The 16251-nt window shown below is 36.6% G+C and overlaps 2 protein-coding genes across 2 annotated transcripts in view; one reads left to right on the top strand and one right to left on the bottom strand.

Annotated features, from left to right (window-relative positions):
- Positions 1–414: 414 nt before the first annotated feature.
- Positions 415–8585, bottom strand: LOC144449961 (uncharacterized). The gene is made up of 8 exons (XM_078140527.1): positions 8328–8585; positions 7550–7617; positions 6507–6713; positions 5662–5737; positions 4923–5006; positions 4020–4192; positions 3509–3610; positions 415–2847 (listed from the first exon to the last, which is right to left on the bottom strand). Exons 1-8 carry the CDS (start codon positions 8398–8400, stop codon positions 1444–1446), a joined length of 2187 nt encoding a protein of 728 aa, XP_077996653.1. The 5' UTR covers positions 8401–8585; the 3' UTR covers positions 415–1443.
- Positions 8586–9657: 1072 nt separating this feature from the next.
- The window catches only part of LOC144449895 (DNA topoisomerase 2-binding protein 1-A-like), a 56011-nt gene continuing 49417 nt past the window's right edge, over positions 9658–16251 (top strand). Inside the window, exons 1-6 of the mRNA XM_078140441.1 lie at positions 9658–9729; positions 10205–10344; positions 11742–11874; positions 13447–13554; positions 14024–14097; positions 14391–14521. Coding sequence (XP_077996567.1) covers positions 9658–9729; positions 10205–10344; positions 11742–11874; positions 13447–13554; positions 14024–14097; positions 14391–14521 — 658 coding nt within the window. The remainder of the gene's footprint in view (positions 9730–10204; positions 10345–11741; positions 11875–13446; positions 13555–14023; positions 14098–14390; positions 14522–16251) is intronic.

Raw genomic sequence — 16251 nt, 5'->3', positions numbered from 1 at the left:
CCAATGTACATGTGTGTATGTGTTAAAATAAACATGTCAGAGTTTGTTCTAGTGTTGAAGACATGCATATTGATATGCTGATTACTATGCAAACTGATATGCTAATTACCATATTATTTAGATGCAAATTAAAATGTTACTTATATGTAAATTAATATGCAAATTAAAATTTTATTGATATGTAAATTAACATGCAAATTAGCCACCATCTTCACAATCTAGCAGGGAGTACACTGCGTTAGAGTGACTTTTAAGTGCACAGAATAAATCTCGCCCAAAAACATATAAACTCAGATTGTACCCCTTTAATATAAATCATGACACAGAAAGTAGATGTTTGAAAGTTCAGATGTTTAATTTATTTGATTTGGAACAAAATTAAAAATACAAAATTGTTTTCTGTAATTGTGTTCTTTTACAATGGAACAGTTAGAATAGACATTCCAGACTGCAAACAGGAAATTGAGAATACAGCGCCCTCACTCAAATTAGGGGTATTATCACCTCATAGTATTTGTTAAAGACAGAACTGCCCTATATAAAGAGGATTATGGCTAATCTATGCAAATGCGAGAAATTCAAACTGCTGTACATGTACACAGCACTAGTTTCTGGGCTTGTTTTCAGCATGTTTTCTGTACTCCAAGAAACATACAGGTTGTGAATCATGTACAAAATTGTTTATGAATGTCGTAGGATGGTAACTTGATACACAAATTAGTTGAAAATCAGTCTGTTTGTTTCATAGAATGAAAAAAAAACCTTTCCAAATGAGACACATTCCCCTGCAAACAGCTGCTTAGATTGTGTGTCATTCAGGATTATTCAAACATGCGGCATTTGCATGTGAAAAACTCAGATATAGGGAATGTTTATATTTTTGTGATTACTTGCCATACTTGTTCTCCACCTCCAAACATACACTCAGTCATATGCAAAATAGGGTTCCAGGTGACGCCAGTTGTATGTTTAAGAGCTTTGTCCCTTGGTATTGTGTGTAAATCATTTATCACATTTTGTTCCGAATAAAATGAACTTTAAGTGCCACCGTGTGACTGCATCTTGTTGCAGTCTGTCTAAATGGTTTATTTCATTCAGACAAAAAGTAGCAAGAAATTGTGATCTTGGCATCTTAGTGTAGAATATGTTGTTTCTTACTGGTCTCTGTGTGGTTGTATCAAACAGAGCCAGTGAACGGTAATGTGAAAGGGGCTGTATAAATAAATGTAACCCAGCAGTAGGTATGAGATAAGAACAAGTACACATGTAGGTATAGAATCTAAATAAAATTTCTATCATTCTGTATCAACTACACTGCCCTCCCCCATTCTACAAAGTGTTAATCCCTGGGGCCATGCCTGTCTGAGGGTTGTTTTCCAGTTGGCAACGATCATAGATTTGGTCTCCCCAAGTATCTTAGATCACAAAAATCAACTTTTCATATTATTCTTTCTTTGACTGATCAGAATCTGTTTGTTTTGTTTTGTCATCACTGTCTGTTGTCATGGTTTCTTTACCAGTGTCTGTTTTATCTACTGTATCCTTCTTTTCAGTGTCTGTTTTCTCCGGCTTATCTTTCATTTCACTCTTTTCTTCCTCCTTTTCATCATCTTTTTTAGAATCTTCTTTTTTATCAGTTACAATCCCTTTTTCCTCAGTATCATCTTCAACATTCTGAGTTTTGTCTTTATCATCATTTTTCTTTGGTTTCACTTCTTTGTGTTTTTCTTCTTTTTTCTGTGTCTCAACTTCTTTATCCTTTACTTCTTTCTTGTCATCTACCGCTGTCTCTTCTTTTGGTTGCTCATCTTCTTTATCCTTTCTCTGTTCCTCATCTTTTACTGATGATTTTTCCTTCTCAGGTTTCTCTGATTTTTTTTCGGAATCCTTATTGTCTGGTACATCATTTGTTTGTTTATCTGCTGGAATGGAATCTTTTTCCTTATGTTCTGGAATATTTTCAGTTTTCTTTTCTTCTGATTCATCATCTGTTTGTTTTTCTTCTGACTTTTCTTCCATTTCTTTCCTTTCCTCTACTTTATCTTCTTTTGGACTTTCTTCAGTTTTTTTCTGTGCATCTTTCTCTTCTGTTTTCTTCTCCGCATCTTTCTCTTCTGTTTTTTTCTGTACATCTTTTTCTTCTGTTTTCTTAACAACTTCCTCACTTTTCTCCTCCTCCTTTGAGCTTTCTTCCACTTTGTCGGCATTCAGCTCTTCCGTTTTAGTTTCCTCTTCCTGGTCCGTCTCCATTTTTTCTGGTGCATCTTCATCTTTCTTCTCATCATCTTCCTTCTTTGATGTCTCTTTATCTGTAACTTCTGATGTATCCATATCTTTCATCTCCACCGAATCATCCTTGTTTTCCGATCCTTCCATAACATCACTCTTTTCTTTCAAATCCTCAGATCCCTCTGTTTCTTTTCCCTGTTTTTCCGGTGTTTCAGACTCTTCTGTTTCCATCTTCTCCTCTATATCCTTACTTCCCTCCTCTACCTTGGCATCAGATTCTTCCTTCTTCTTGGTCTCCGCATCATCTTTCTTGCCATCCTTTTCCTCTTCGTTAGATTTTTTCTTCTCAGCTGGACAGGATCCAGGTGGTGAATCTGATGTTTTTGGAGATTCCAATTTTTTGGCTTTGGTAGTTTTTTGATTGGTCAGTGGCGATGGTTGCGCTGCAGACGGTGAGAGCCCCTTAACTGGTTGTACTGCTGTTGCTGTCGCTGCACCAGGTACTGGTTGCAGTGTGGACTGCCCTGGTGACTGCGGCATAGTTTGAGCCGCTACCAATGCTGGTGGTAAAGGCTTCATCAACTCTTCCCAGTTAATTTCTATTTTCTGTTCACATAGCTGTACAGATGAAAAAGATCATATGTTAGCATACCTCTCAGATTTGAGAAGAAAGGCAATGTTTTAGTTTTAAGCTAAGCCTTTTTATTAAATTTACCACACTGTAAGATAAGAAAAGTGTTGTTCAGTTTGACTCTACCAAACAACGCAGGTTTTCCCCTTGGTACTCCAGTTTCCTCCTGTACTAACACTGAACCTTTCTCTTGTTATTGGGCAATGCCTGTTGGATGGTTTATAAATAAATAAATAAATAGATACAACTTCAGACATCAGAACATAGACAAACAGAAGCTGTTACAAACAGGGAAAGTAAACAACTGAATTGGATTAATAACACTATGCACAGCATGTTGGAAGTATAGAGACTTGTATTACATTTCATGGTTTGATAAAAACAGTTTTATGGCCTCTTTACATAATAGTTCACATTCACAAACAAATTTCCAGTTCCCCTGGCATTTCATGTACACATAAAGAGACCATAAAACTGTTCTTATCAAACCATGGTGTGTAATACAAGTCTCTGTACTTCCAACATGCTGTGCCAAGTGTTATTAATCCAATTCATATTTTAACTTTCCCTGTTTGTAACATGTTTCGTTTGTCCACGGTCTGATGTCAGCAGTTGTAAAAGATTAAGACTAGATGATGGTACTATTACCTTTTTGATAGTTTGTGTAAACTGTTCACTGCTGTCTATAAATTTCCTTTTCTTGGATTCAAATTTTTCCTCAATCTGTTGTAGTTCACTTTCTAGCTTTTTCTGTAGAAATATAAAAAAATATATACAAAATTACCATCACTCAGTAATTCTAATCAAATCATTGGAGGATTATAATCATTTGCAAACCCACCATGTTGAATGTTGCATCATGGGAAATGTGATAATAAATACTAATCTAATAGTATTGTAAACAATACTGTTACATTGTTTGCAACCACAAATAATCAATTCATAGTTACCCTGACCATTATGGGAGGTTTATTTTATTGGTAGCTCCAGATTATGTATTATGATAATCCCATAGTCCTTTGCATCTGAGCATGCTCAGTCTAGATTGCAAGTTCCTTCTTTCCAGGATAACGTAGGGTATGTATATTGAGGCATCACATGTTGTTGTGAACATTTTGATAATTCAGGGTTAATATTATGTTGCCATGACGACACTCACCTGATGTAACATCAGTGATTGGACTTGTCTCTTTAAAACTTGCATACGGGCGTTTGTGACAACCGAGCGTGGATCTGGTACGACGGAATCACTGAGGATTTCGTTGATGAGTTGGTGGTTTCGTAGATATCGTGCAGCTGCGACGTGCTTCACAGAGAAACCATCATCACTGTCTGGAAGACCAAAAAAAAATGCATTTTCAATAAACTGAATGAAGAATACATGTATTGATGTCACTGAAGGTCTGGCCATTTTGCAGGTAAGGCCTACAAAAAAAATCATTGAAAATTTAAAAAAAAAAATCTGCATCTATTCTAAAATTGAACGTAATCCGAACCACACATTTTTTGGGGGATTATTTTTTCCATGTCTGAGAGTCTAGTTCAGGGTGTTATGTTTTCTGTTGTTTTCCATATGGTCTCTTTAATAAATAAATTCATTTTCAATGTCGAATACAAGTACTGAAGTCTCCGAGGTTCTAGCCATTTTGCAGGTTATCAAAACAAAATTATTTTTCCCCTTTCAGAATTATAACAAAAATAAGAATACTTCGGCCTAAAAAAAATTGTGTGGTTCTGATTACGCTCAATTTTAGAATAGGTAGGGTACATAGAATGTCTAGTTCAGGTAGTTATGTTTTCCATATAGTCCCTGTGTTATTCCCATCAGATGTACAGCAATTATAGATTGGAAGAACAGTTATATAGTGTCTTTTTAAGTTGATGTCAGTTTCCATTTCCACTATTTCTTGCGAGACTTCACAATTTTAGGGTCAGCAGTGAAAAACTAGGTGACCAGAGTAACAGACATGAAATAATTTTTCTATTACAAGTAACAGACATAACTGACTGGAGTAACAGACATGATGTAACTTTTCTATTACAAGTAACAGACATTACTAACCATCTTCGTCTTCCGCTGGTTGGATACTCATTCTTGGTTCTGGCTTATTGTCCATCACTTGGTTGTCTTCTTGTTGTTGTTGTGCTGTGACCAAAAAAAAGCAAAAACAAATTTTTGTTAAGAGGCTGATTGTTATTTAGTTTTTATCATGAATCTGCAGTAATTGGTAACTGTTAAACATTCCATCAAAGTGGAGGGTGTAGGCGGGGGATGGGGAGGTGAGAAGCAGGGCTCTTAGTGTTTATAACCCTTAACAAAAACTTTTGAAAAATGCAATTATTACATTTGTAAAACTGTTTTCTTCTTTTTGAAATTCACCAATTTGAATACAAACCCAGGAAATATATATTATCTTATCCTGTTTACTTAAAAAATATCCAGGCTTATCTTTATCTCTTCTTGAAATAACACAGTATACATGTACTGCACACATCCCAATTTTTTACTAATCTCACAGAGCTTGAGACAACACACCTACTTTGTAATTTTTGACCAATCACAGAGAAGCTTACAACTTGTCTTTGCCTTTGGTGACAACATATGCTTGGTAGAAAGGAGAGTTGTGATAGGCTTTCATTGCTTCATTTGTCTAATCTTTGACCAATTACAGAAAGGCTTGCAAAACTAACCTCTTTCCTTGGCAACAACATATGCTTGGTAGAAAGGAGAGTTGTGATAGGCTTTCATTGCTTCATTTGTCTAATTTTTGACCAATCACAGAGAAGCTTACAAAACTTACCTCTTCCTTTGGCAACAACGTATGCTTGGTAGACAGGAGAGTTGTAATAGGCTTTCATTGCTTCATTGTAGTCAATCTACAAAGTGAGAAAAGACAGAGCTCAAATTAACCTTTGACCTGACCACACTGTACATGTCATACAATCAGAGATGGTGGGTCAACCATTAGTCCGGATGCCAACGTGGTCTGTACAACCACCAATGTTATCTCTAACTATACCACGTCTGGTCAAAGTCCCTCAATCAGCACAAAAAGTTGTTCATCCAATCAGTGAACCCCAACTGTTCTAGTGATGTAAACAGTGTATAAGTAGCATCCCCAGCTGACAAATACACCATATTTGGACATTACATAACTGCCCCAATAAACTCTAACTTTATGAGGGACTGTTATTGGTTAGAATTTTGTGATTGATTAACAAAGACATGATGTTAATGACTGTGTGGGTGGCTGTGGATGAATTTTAAATTGCAGCTCATTCATCTCAGGACTTCTAGAGTAATGTACGAGTCACTTAGAACAAAAAATAGGGGATATATACCTGGGTCATCTTACGTCACAACAATGCACGTTTATGTCATGAAAATGCGTGTCTATGTCAGTGGTTCTGCTGTGTTCGAAATATGAGTCAAAACATTCAAAATTGCCATTACTTTCCCCAATTTGTCATTGATATTACTGGCAATGGTATGATTATATTATTCTCTAATATTTTTCTTCATTCAGCCAGAAAATACTCATGACCTAGGGTTGTCACTACTCATCGACAGACTTGTAGTGACAAGACCCCTTAGGTTACTCATATTTCCCCTGACTGAGCGAAGAAAATTTTAAATAATCCTTACCTTTTCAGTTTCATATTCATCAATAAATACTTGTTTTTCATCCTCAGGTAGTTCTCTCCACAGCTGACCAATAATTTTCCCAATTTCCCAGAGTTTTAGTTCCGGATTCTCCTGTTTGACTTTATCCCAAACTTTCCTGCTGTATCTCATATACGGCATCAATGGCTTGTCTGGTGCTTTGGGTGGCTTGGGTGTACCTTTTTCTTGCTGTTAGATACAGTTAAGAAAGACAAATAAACACATGAAGTTACTGTTAACCCTTACAACGCAATGTTTGTATATATGAAGAGAGTCCCTTCTGGGGTTTCCATTTATAGTGCGCCCTCTAGTGGTAGCCAATTTTTGTTGTTGTGAGTCAAAATGATAAAAACTGACATTTCTTGTGAGTCACCACATAGTAAGAGATAGGGGAACACTAAATTTTGGTGCATCACTACAAATTGTGTGCATCCTATTGGCTTAGAGGGCACATTGATTCCCATGCCACATCTGCATATAGTAGACTTATTAACTCATTTGCATAAACCCAATTTTCACCTCTTCACCTCGTGTCTACGTAAATTATAGGTGGATAAGGAAAAAAGTAGGATTGGTTGTATGTTTTATTATTGATATATATATATATATATACATATAACTCGGTGAGTATCAATCTGCTAAAACAGTGCTCTATACCACAGTGGCAGAGCGTAATAGTTTTGGTAGTACTGGAACTCTTTCTTGGTTGTCTGACATGTGGCACACTCATACACACACACAGATATATACATGTACACAACCAAGAAAGAGTTCCAGTACTACCAAAACTATATACACACACACACACACACACATATATATATATATATGTGTGTACATGTATATATCTGTGTGTGTGTGTGTGTGTGTGCCACATGTCAGACAAAAACCCTGTTCTATACAATTACATGTAGATGTGTGTTACCACTGGGTCAGCTATCTGACTTGAATACAGCAATGTTACTACCTACCCTACTATTGGTAGACCCTCTATCTGACTTGAATGTAGTAATGCTACTACCTACCCTGCTATTGGTAGGCCCTCCAAACTTGATGGAATGGAATGCAGGATGACTATATGGATTACCCAGACCTGGAAAATGAAGTACAAATGTAAAAGTTATTATGTTAACACAGTTCTAGGAGGGCTGGAGATGAGGAGAGATGGAAAAATTGTTAATTTTAATATATTGTAAATATGTGATATCTGATATGTAAGTTGTAACTGAAATACAGTGGGTGTAATATACATTAAGCTGATTACACAGTATGTAATGTAACTTACAAATGCCGGGACATCACTGAGGACAATTTTTAGTCACCCTACATGTTCTTTATTCAGATAATACATCTATCAAACCCCCATAGTAGCAGCAGCAGCAGCAGCAGCACCACCACCACCACCACCACCACCATCACCACCACCATCATCATCATCATCATCATCATCATCATCATCATCATCATCAATATCATATTGTCATTGCTTCATAAACTGAATTTCACTTTACCATATAACTTATACTATTTTATACTATAACTTATACTATTTTTTTTGTTCAAAATATAAACACTAGTATTTATTATCTCCATAGACCCTCCAGGGAGGGTCTATATTAATCATTATCTCCCAATAAACAATGAAAACTTGCTACATACAATTGACAGTGTTCCAGAATCCCTAACCCTAATCATAGGCCAATGCACTTATTATTTCGAAGGATTTAAACCATGATCGTCAACACGGAGAAAAAAAATATACCCAGCCCAGTGGGCGCAATTTTCAAAATATGAATCACTTACGTGAAGAGGTCGGAGGTGTCCCCGGACCTCCGATCGTCAGCGACCGGCTGCTTCTTTGTTGTCCGTACGACATGGTTTGGCCCTTCAGTTTGCAGATCAGCGAATTGGGATTATCTGGCAGACGATAATGGGTTAGACGAGATGAATACACGTATAATCTTCACCCTCTTTCCGAAGTATCGGCAGAGAGACGACTTATTTCAATAACCTTCTCCACCGAGTTAGATCTAGCCGCTAATCAAAACATTGATTGATAAATGAACACGCTTGCTTCCGACAAAGCGTTTCCTGTAGTACCAGAATGCATTGCGAATCAAGACCACCTAGACCAACAAAATGTTATAAAATTTCTCACGCTAGATCCAAAGACACCAATACTATTTTTGTAATTTTTTGAAGTTTCTGGTGATAAAAAGTATATATATATAATTTTGCTTCTTGACATTCTCAAAGCATGTGATACACAACAGTTAAGGGGCAAAAATATATTTTTTTAAAATGTATCTTAGCCTAGGGAGGATGAAAAAAATCATGGCGGCACAAAAGTGACATTTCAAAACGTATTTCTGCTAAAACAGCACAGGATAAGAAGTAGCGAGACTGCCGATGACATTTTGGTGGTGAAATTTGAGGATTGTTTTTCTGTGACGAAAAGGGTTCAGATTTACCATTTGTTGTTATTATATATTTCGTAAGGTAAGTTAGCAAATCATTAACATCACTTGACGATCAATCAGTGTTAAGTTATTGTGGTGTGTGTGTGTGTGTGTGGGGGGGGGGGGCTATAAATTCATGTCAAGTTATTGTGTGTGTTTATTTGTGTATATGTGTGTGTGTGTGTGGGGGGGGGTGTCAATCAATGTCAAGTTATTGTGGTGTGTGTGTGTGTGTGTGTGTGTGTATGTATGTGTGTTTATTGGGGTGTTGGAAGTGATGTGTTGCTTGGTTTTATACTTATAAGTTATACCATATTGTCAAAGCAACTTACAAGCAAAAATACGGCTGTTGGTGAAAAATACGCCTGTGTATCTGCAGGGCTCTCGACCAATCAGAATGCGAGATTGGTGACAGGTGACGTATAAATATAAATGTATGTATACATCTTACTGGTAACTACCTGTACCCCTGAGCTATATGTACTGTATAGTCCTTGTAGATGGTATCCCAAATGCACAATATTAAAAATGTGTTCGATTCTCACCTGACTCGAGATGTCCAAGTGATGTCAGTTACCCTGGTCTGAGGCTCCCCGGGGATTCATAATGAATGCACCTCAGATCTAAGTTTGTCTGTTTTCTCATATCTCATTTTATCCTACAGAACAAGAAATATGGCTAACATACTTGTGGTGTTTGTATACGTGGAGAAAAACAAAGAAAGTCAGATTAAGAAGGCTTTCACCGTAAGTAGATGTATTTGATGATATACACTTTGGAGAGTGATAATAGTCATATTTATGGTGTTGTTGTTAAGGTTTGGTAACCATGGTAACAGAAAGGGGGAATAAGGTAACACTGGCATAGTTTCCTATAGACTGACTGTACTATAATTTTGGTAGGGAACCAAACACTGGTAAAATGACAGAGAAACTCAGGTAGATATTACCTGCTCACTGCTCTTAACAAAAACATATTTACTATCACCTGAAACATGTAGTTGACTCTGTTGAGCTTCTGTGATGTTTATGTTATATTTACTGTCACCTGAAACATGTAGTTGAGCTTCTGTGGTGTTTATTTCATTTACATTGCTCTATTCTGGTTGTTTTCTGTATATTTATTTTTATATTTATTTTCATTTTGTACAAAGAGGTTGATGGCCTAATTTACTGAATAAACTACTTGAGTGATTCATGTCCTGTTTTTCTATATTTGTAGTGTCTACAGAGAGCAAGTCTACCATGTCAGTTAGTCTCATCTATGGATATCTTATCTAAAAGTGAAAAAGACAATTATTTATATGTATGCGATCCATTTGAAGGTGAAGCATTTGAACACCTGGTGAAGTTAGGATGCAGGTAAGATGTACACATACTTTTACTCGGGGCAGGTAGAGATATTTGTATTCAGAATATGTACACATATTTGTATTCAGAATATGTACACATACTTGTACTCAGGACATGTACACATATTTGTATTCAGGGCATGTACACATACTTGTACTCAGGGCATGTACACATACTTGTACTCAGGACATGTACACATACTTGTATTCAGGGCATGTACACATACTTGTATTCAGGGCATGTACACATACTTGTACTCAGGGCATGTACACATACTTGTACTCAGGACATGTACACATATTTGTATTCAGGGCATGTACACATACTTGTATTCAGGGCATGTACACATACTTGTACTCAGGGCATGTACACATACTTGTATTCAGGACATGTACACATACTTGTACTCAGGGCATGTACACATACTTGTATTCAGGGCATGTACACATACTTGTACTCAGGGCATTTACACATATTTGTACACAGGGCATGTACACGTACTTGTACACTTTACCAAGGTTCTGCTGTGATCAAACTCAAAACGTTCAAAATTGTCATTACTTTCCTCGATTTTTCTTTGGCGCTGGTATAATTATGTTATTCTCCAATAATCTTCATCATTCAGTCAGAAAATACTTGTGACCTAAAGGTTGTCACGACTCGTCTAGCGACTTGTAGTGACAAAGGCCCCTTAGGTCACTCGTATTTTCCTTGGCTGAATGCAGAAAAATGTTGAGAAATAAGATCTAATTACACAAATATTTCGGTCTCACACAAGAGACCTTCTTCAGGGATCTATAAATGAAAAATATACAATGGAACAATGATAAAAAATCTGTATACAGCAGCTACTGGTGTTCGTCTATAGTTCAACTGACACTTGTTCTGCTTAATGTTTGCCATTAAATGAAAAACGCTTCAACCCTACATTGTAGATATATTTCAGACAACCACTGTAATTTCAAAGGCAACAGATTTCCTGCAGTTGATGTAGTAATCGCAATGTCACAGTAAAGTTGAATCAAACACAACATGTCAAATATTTGAAATAGTTATGATTTTATTTACAATAGTTCACATTTATTTGAAAGAGATGTAATTGGTTTAAAATTTATTTACAATAGTTTTATATATAGTTTTAATAATTTTTTTTTGAAATAGTTATAATTTTTTTCAGTTATGATTTTATTTACAATAGTTGATTAAAAGGGGAAAAAATAATTAAAATAGTTATAATTTAGGTGAAATAGGTATGACTTTAATAAATGCAAATATTGTAAATTTCCCTTACTCGACATTGTGTGAGAAGAGCCTTTGGCGGAACAATTTATCAAGTTAAATAAAGTCAAACAAACAAAAAACAAACAAACAAACTTTATTTAAAAATAATTATAATTTTTTTTCAGGATTGTTGGACCACAGTGTGTGTTGAACTGTATGAGACAAACCAGAGCCATACCAAAGTCTGACGGACCAGTGTATAACATATCTATGAGAGGGCTTGTTATCAGTTGTACAAGTTTAGCAAAGTCACAGAGGGTAAGTCACTTATCAGTTGTAGAAGTTTAGCAAAGTCACAGAGGGTAAGTCACTTATCAGTTGTACCAGTTTAGCAAAGTCACAGAGGGTAAGTCACTTATCAGATGTACAAGTTTAGCAAAGTCACAGAGGGTAAGTCACTTATCAGTTGTACCAGTTTAGCAAAGTCACAGAGGGTAAGTCACTTATCAGTTGTACAAGTTTAGCAAAGTCACAGAGGGTAAGTCACTTATCAGTTGTACAAGTTTAGCAAAGTCACAGAGGGTAAGTCACTTATCAGTTGTACAAGTTTAGCAAAGTCACAGAGGGTAAGTCACTTATCAGTTGTACAAGTTTAGCAAAGTCACAGAGGGTAAGTCACTTATCAGTTGTACAAGTTTAGCAAAGTCACAGAGGGTAAGTCACTTATCAGATGTACCAGTTTAGCAAAGTCACAGAGGGTAAGTCACTTATCAGATGTACCAGTTTAGCAAAGTCACAGAGGGTAAGTCACTTATCAGTTGTACCAGTTTAGCAAAGTCACAGAGGGTACGTCACTTATCAGATGTACGAGTTTAGTAAAGTCACAGAGGGTAAGTCACTTATCAGATGTACCAGTTTAGCAAAGTCACAGAGGGTATGTCACTTATCAGATGTACCAGTTTAGGAAAGGCACAGAGGGTAAGTCATTTATCAGTTGTACTAGTTTAGCAAAGATATAGAGGGTAAGTCACTTATCAGTTGTACCAGTTTAGCAAAGTCACAGAGGGTAAGTCACTTATCAGATGTACCAGTTTAGCAAAGGTATAGAGGTTAAGTCACTTATCAGTTGTACCAGTTTAGCAAAGTCACAGAGGGTATGTCACTTATCAGATGTACCAGTTTAGGAAAGGCACAGAGGGTAAGTCATTTATCAGTTGTACTAGTTTAGCAAAGATATAGAGGGTAAGTCACTTATCAGTTGTACCAGTTTAGCAAAGTCACAGAGGGTAAGTCACTTATCAGATGTACCAGTTTAGCAAAGGTATAGAGGTTAAGTCACTTATCAGTTGTACAAGCTTAGCAAAGATATAGAGGGTAAGTCACTTATCAGTTGTACAAGCTTAGCAAAGATATAGAGGGTAAGTCACTTATCAGTTGTACAAGCTTAGCAAAGATATAGAGGGTAAGTCATTTATCAGATGTACAAGCTTAGCAAAGGTATAGAGGTTAAGTTACTTATCAGTTGTACCAGTTTAGCAAAGTCACAGAGGGTAAGTTATACAAGTGTTTGATTGTGATTTTTTGGTGTGTGACTTGCTTGCACATTTTTGAATTGTAAACATTTTCACAATCTCCACACAAGCATATACTGACAGAGATAAATGGCATACCCCTAGTACCATAAACAGTCTCGAAGTGTGGAATTAGCAAATTTTACATTGTGATAAAAACAAAAGATTAGATAGTTTGGACACTAGGGGTGCTATTCAAAGCAAAGACAACAGGACTGCTTTGTATTGTGGTAAAGATCGTCTTGTTCTGATTTCAAGAGTTGTTTTTCATTGATTTTGTTGTTAAATTTCTTTTTTGTTGTTGATTTGATTTGAACAGAGTGAAATTCGTCGTCTTGTACAGTATATGGGAGGCAGTGTAATGGGAGATTTCACAGAGAATGTAACACATCTTGTGGCTGGAGAAGTGGGATCTAAGAAATATCATGTAAGTAGGACAAGGTCAAAGGTCACAGGACTGGATGACTCCTACAGTCTGAGATTTAGCTGCAGAATCGATCAATCAATCAACTAATTAATTGATCATTCTCTCTCACACACACACACACGCATGCACTCATTCTCACACTCACTCACTGACTCACTGACTGACTGACTGACTGACTCACTCACTCACTCACTCACTCACTCACTCAATCAGTCACTCACTCACTCAAGACAGTCTCCTGTACTTACTCTTATGATCACTCACTCACATACATACACACACACTAACTCATTCGCTCACTTGCTCGTTGCTTCCTTCCCTCCCTCTCCCCCTCCCTCCCTCAATCAGTCAATTAATCAATCAATCAATCAATCAATCAATCAATCATTCAATCAATCAATCAATCAATCAATCACAAGATTGTACTAAAATCTTGAATATAATCCTCGTCTTTATTTCCATTCTACAGGTAGCAGTAAGCCTAGGAAAACCTGTCATGTTACCAGAGTGGGTAACACATTGCTGGGATAGAAGTAAAACAAAGTAAGTTGCTAGAACATTTCACTATTTTTAGTCAATTATTGCACTTAGAATTTGAATTTGAATTCTTTGTAGATACAGTACCATCTCCACACTACTACAATGCAATTTCAGTGACTCCTACATAGTGTATATGATAAAACCATAATCGATATTACACATGTATGGCATTCAAGCCTTCTCAAATTCGAGTCCGTTTGCCGTAAAACCTCTGTCCACAAAACCCACATCAAAGTCATAGAGATAACTGCGAATCATTAATAAAAATGTTAAAAGTGAGTCTTTTATTTTTTTAGATATCAGCTCCACGCTACTGATGATGAGTTCAATGACTTCTGTTGTCCAATATTTAAAGGATGTGTTATCTGTGTATCCGGACTGGACAGTGAAAAACGTACAGATGTCAGCGTCCTAGCTAACAAGAACGGTATGTTTACAGATTAAAATTATTTGTTCATGCAGTTTTGCTCAACTTGAAGTTATTACACCCCTGGTAGATGGAGTCGTAAACTTCACAAATAAAATAAAAAAAGAGAAATACAAAATTTTAATACTATGATTATTATATTTTATTGAATTACATGCATATCGCTTGATGAAAATTTATTTTTTGTCATGAAAATGCTATTGATTAAGATTTAAATAAGTACAGTTGTGTCATTGGTTGAAGTATATCATGTGACTTAGCCTTACGGTGATCATTGGTTGAATTGTGTCATGTGACAGCCTTGTGGTGATCATTGGTTGAATTGTATTATGTGACACCCTTGTGGTTATTGGTTGAAATGTATCATGTGACCGCCTTGTAGCAGCCATTGGTGGTAATTTATCATATTAACATGTTAGTGATCATTGGTTTAACTTGAAGTGTATCACCTGACATAGCTTTGTAGTGTGTCATTGGTTGAAATGTATCATGTGATACTGCTCCATAGTGATCATTGGTTGAACTGTATCAGATGACAGCTTTGTAGCGTGTGATTGGTTGAAATGTATCATGTGATACTGCTCCATAGTGATCATTGTTTGAACTGTATCAGATGACAGCTTTGTAGCGTGTGATTGGTTGAAATCTATCATGTGATACTGCTTTGTAGTGATCATTGGTTGAACCGTATCATGTGACAGTCTTTCATTTCTTCTTCTGCTGTTGTAGTTGTTTTTGCTGTAAGTAACCTCGTCTTGATCGTGGTGACATGTTTGGAGTTGATGATTGTTGTTTTCCAGACATCTGTTGTCGTTTTCGTTGTCGATACTTTTCAAGTAATTGCTGCTGTTGCTGCAGTTCATGCTGCTGTCCGTGTTGTTGTGTGCGTGGCTGTTGTTGTCGTGGTGATATTTCGTAGAACTTCATCAGCCTAGATCTAGCATCTGATGGCGTTTGTTGTATGTTGTCAGCAACACAGCTGGTATATCGTTGACTTTCTGCGATATCAACAATACTGGCTGCGTCATGCTGATTTGCAGGGTTAGAAGTGTAGCCAATATTTCCAGTGAAGTTTGTTTCCATGGGAACAAACTTAGACAGAGCACCATAGCTGTGATCGTTGTGTGTTTCTGTTTCTATAGTTCGGAGATATTCCAGCGAGTTTTGCGTCTCGGCGTACGATGATACAAAGTCGACCGGATTATCCTGATCGATGAGTAGTTCGGCAGCCGTAACCGTACTCGTCATCAAGTAATCTACAGAACGTAGTGCGTGTAGTTTTTTTCTTTGTACGTCTTTCACTTCGTTGTACTTAACTTCTAAATTACTCAGTAAGTTTTGTTCCTCTAGTTTCAGTTTTTCAATAGCGTCACAAACATGTGCATGTATTTTATCTTGTTCACATCGATACTGGTTTTCGATCGTTTCTGATTCTCTGTTCATTTTCATTTTCCTTTCTTCAAGTTCGCTTTGCTGGAGTTTCACTTGTACGATGTAAGATAATAACATTTTCTTGTGATGTTTTACCGCTTCTTTCAAATCTCTATAGTTATGCCGTGGTTGTCGGTGATCTTTTTCTTTACATACGCGACAAATTGCGACCTGACAAGTCTCGCAGTAAACGTCAAGTTTACGATCACTGTGCGTTTTACAATAACGAGGAGTTTCGTCTAATAACATATCTACCAACTTTTCATTCTCGATGTCCAAGAGTGGTGCGATGTGATGAT

The sequence above is a fragment of the Glandiceps talaboti genome, chromosome 19 (genome assembly GCF_964340395.1).
Source record: "Glandiceps talaboti chromosome 19, keGlaTala1.1, whole genome shotgun sequence".
Classification (NCBI taxonomy): Eukaryota; Metazoa; Hemichordata; class Enteropneusta; family Spengelidae; genus Glandiceps; species Glandiceps talaboti.
This window is presented reverse-complemented; position numbering and strand designations above follow the sequence as displayed.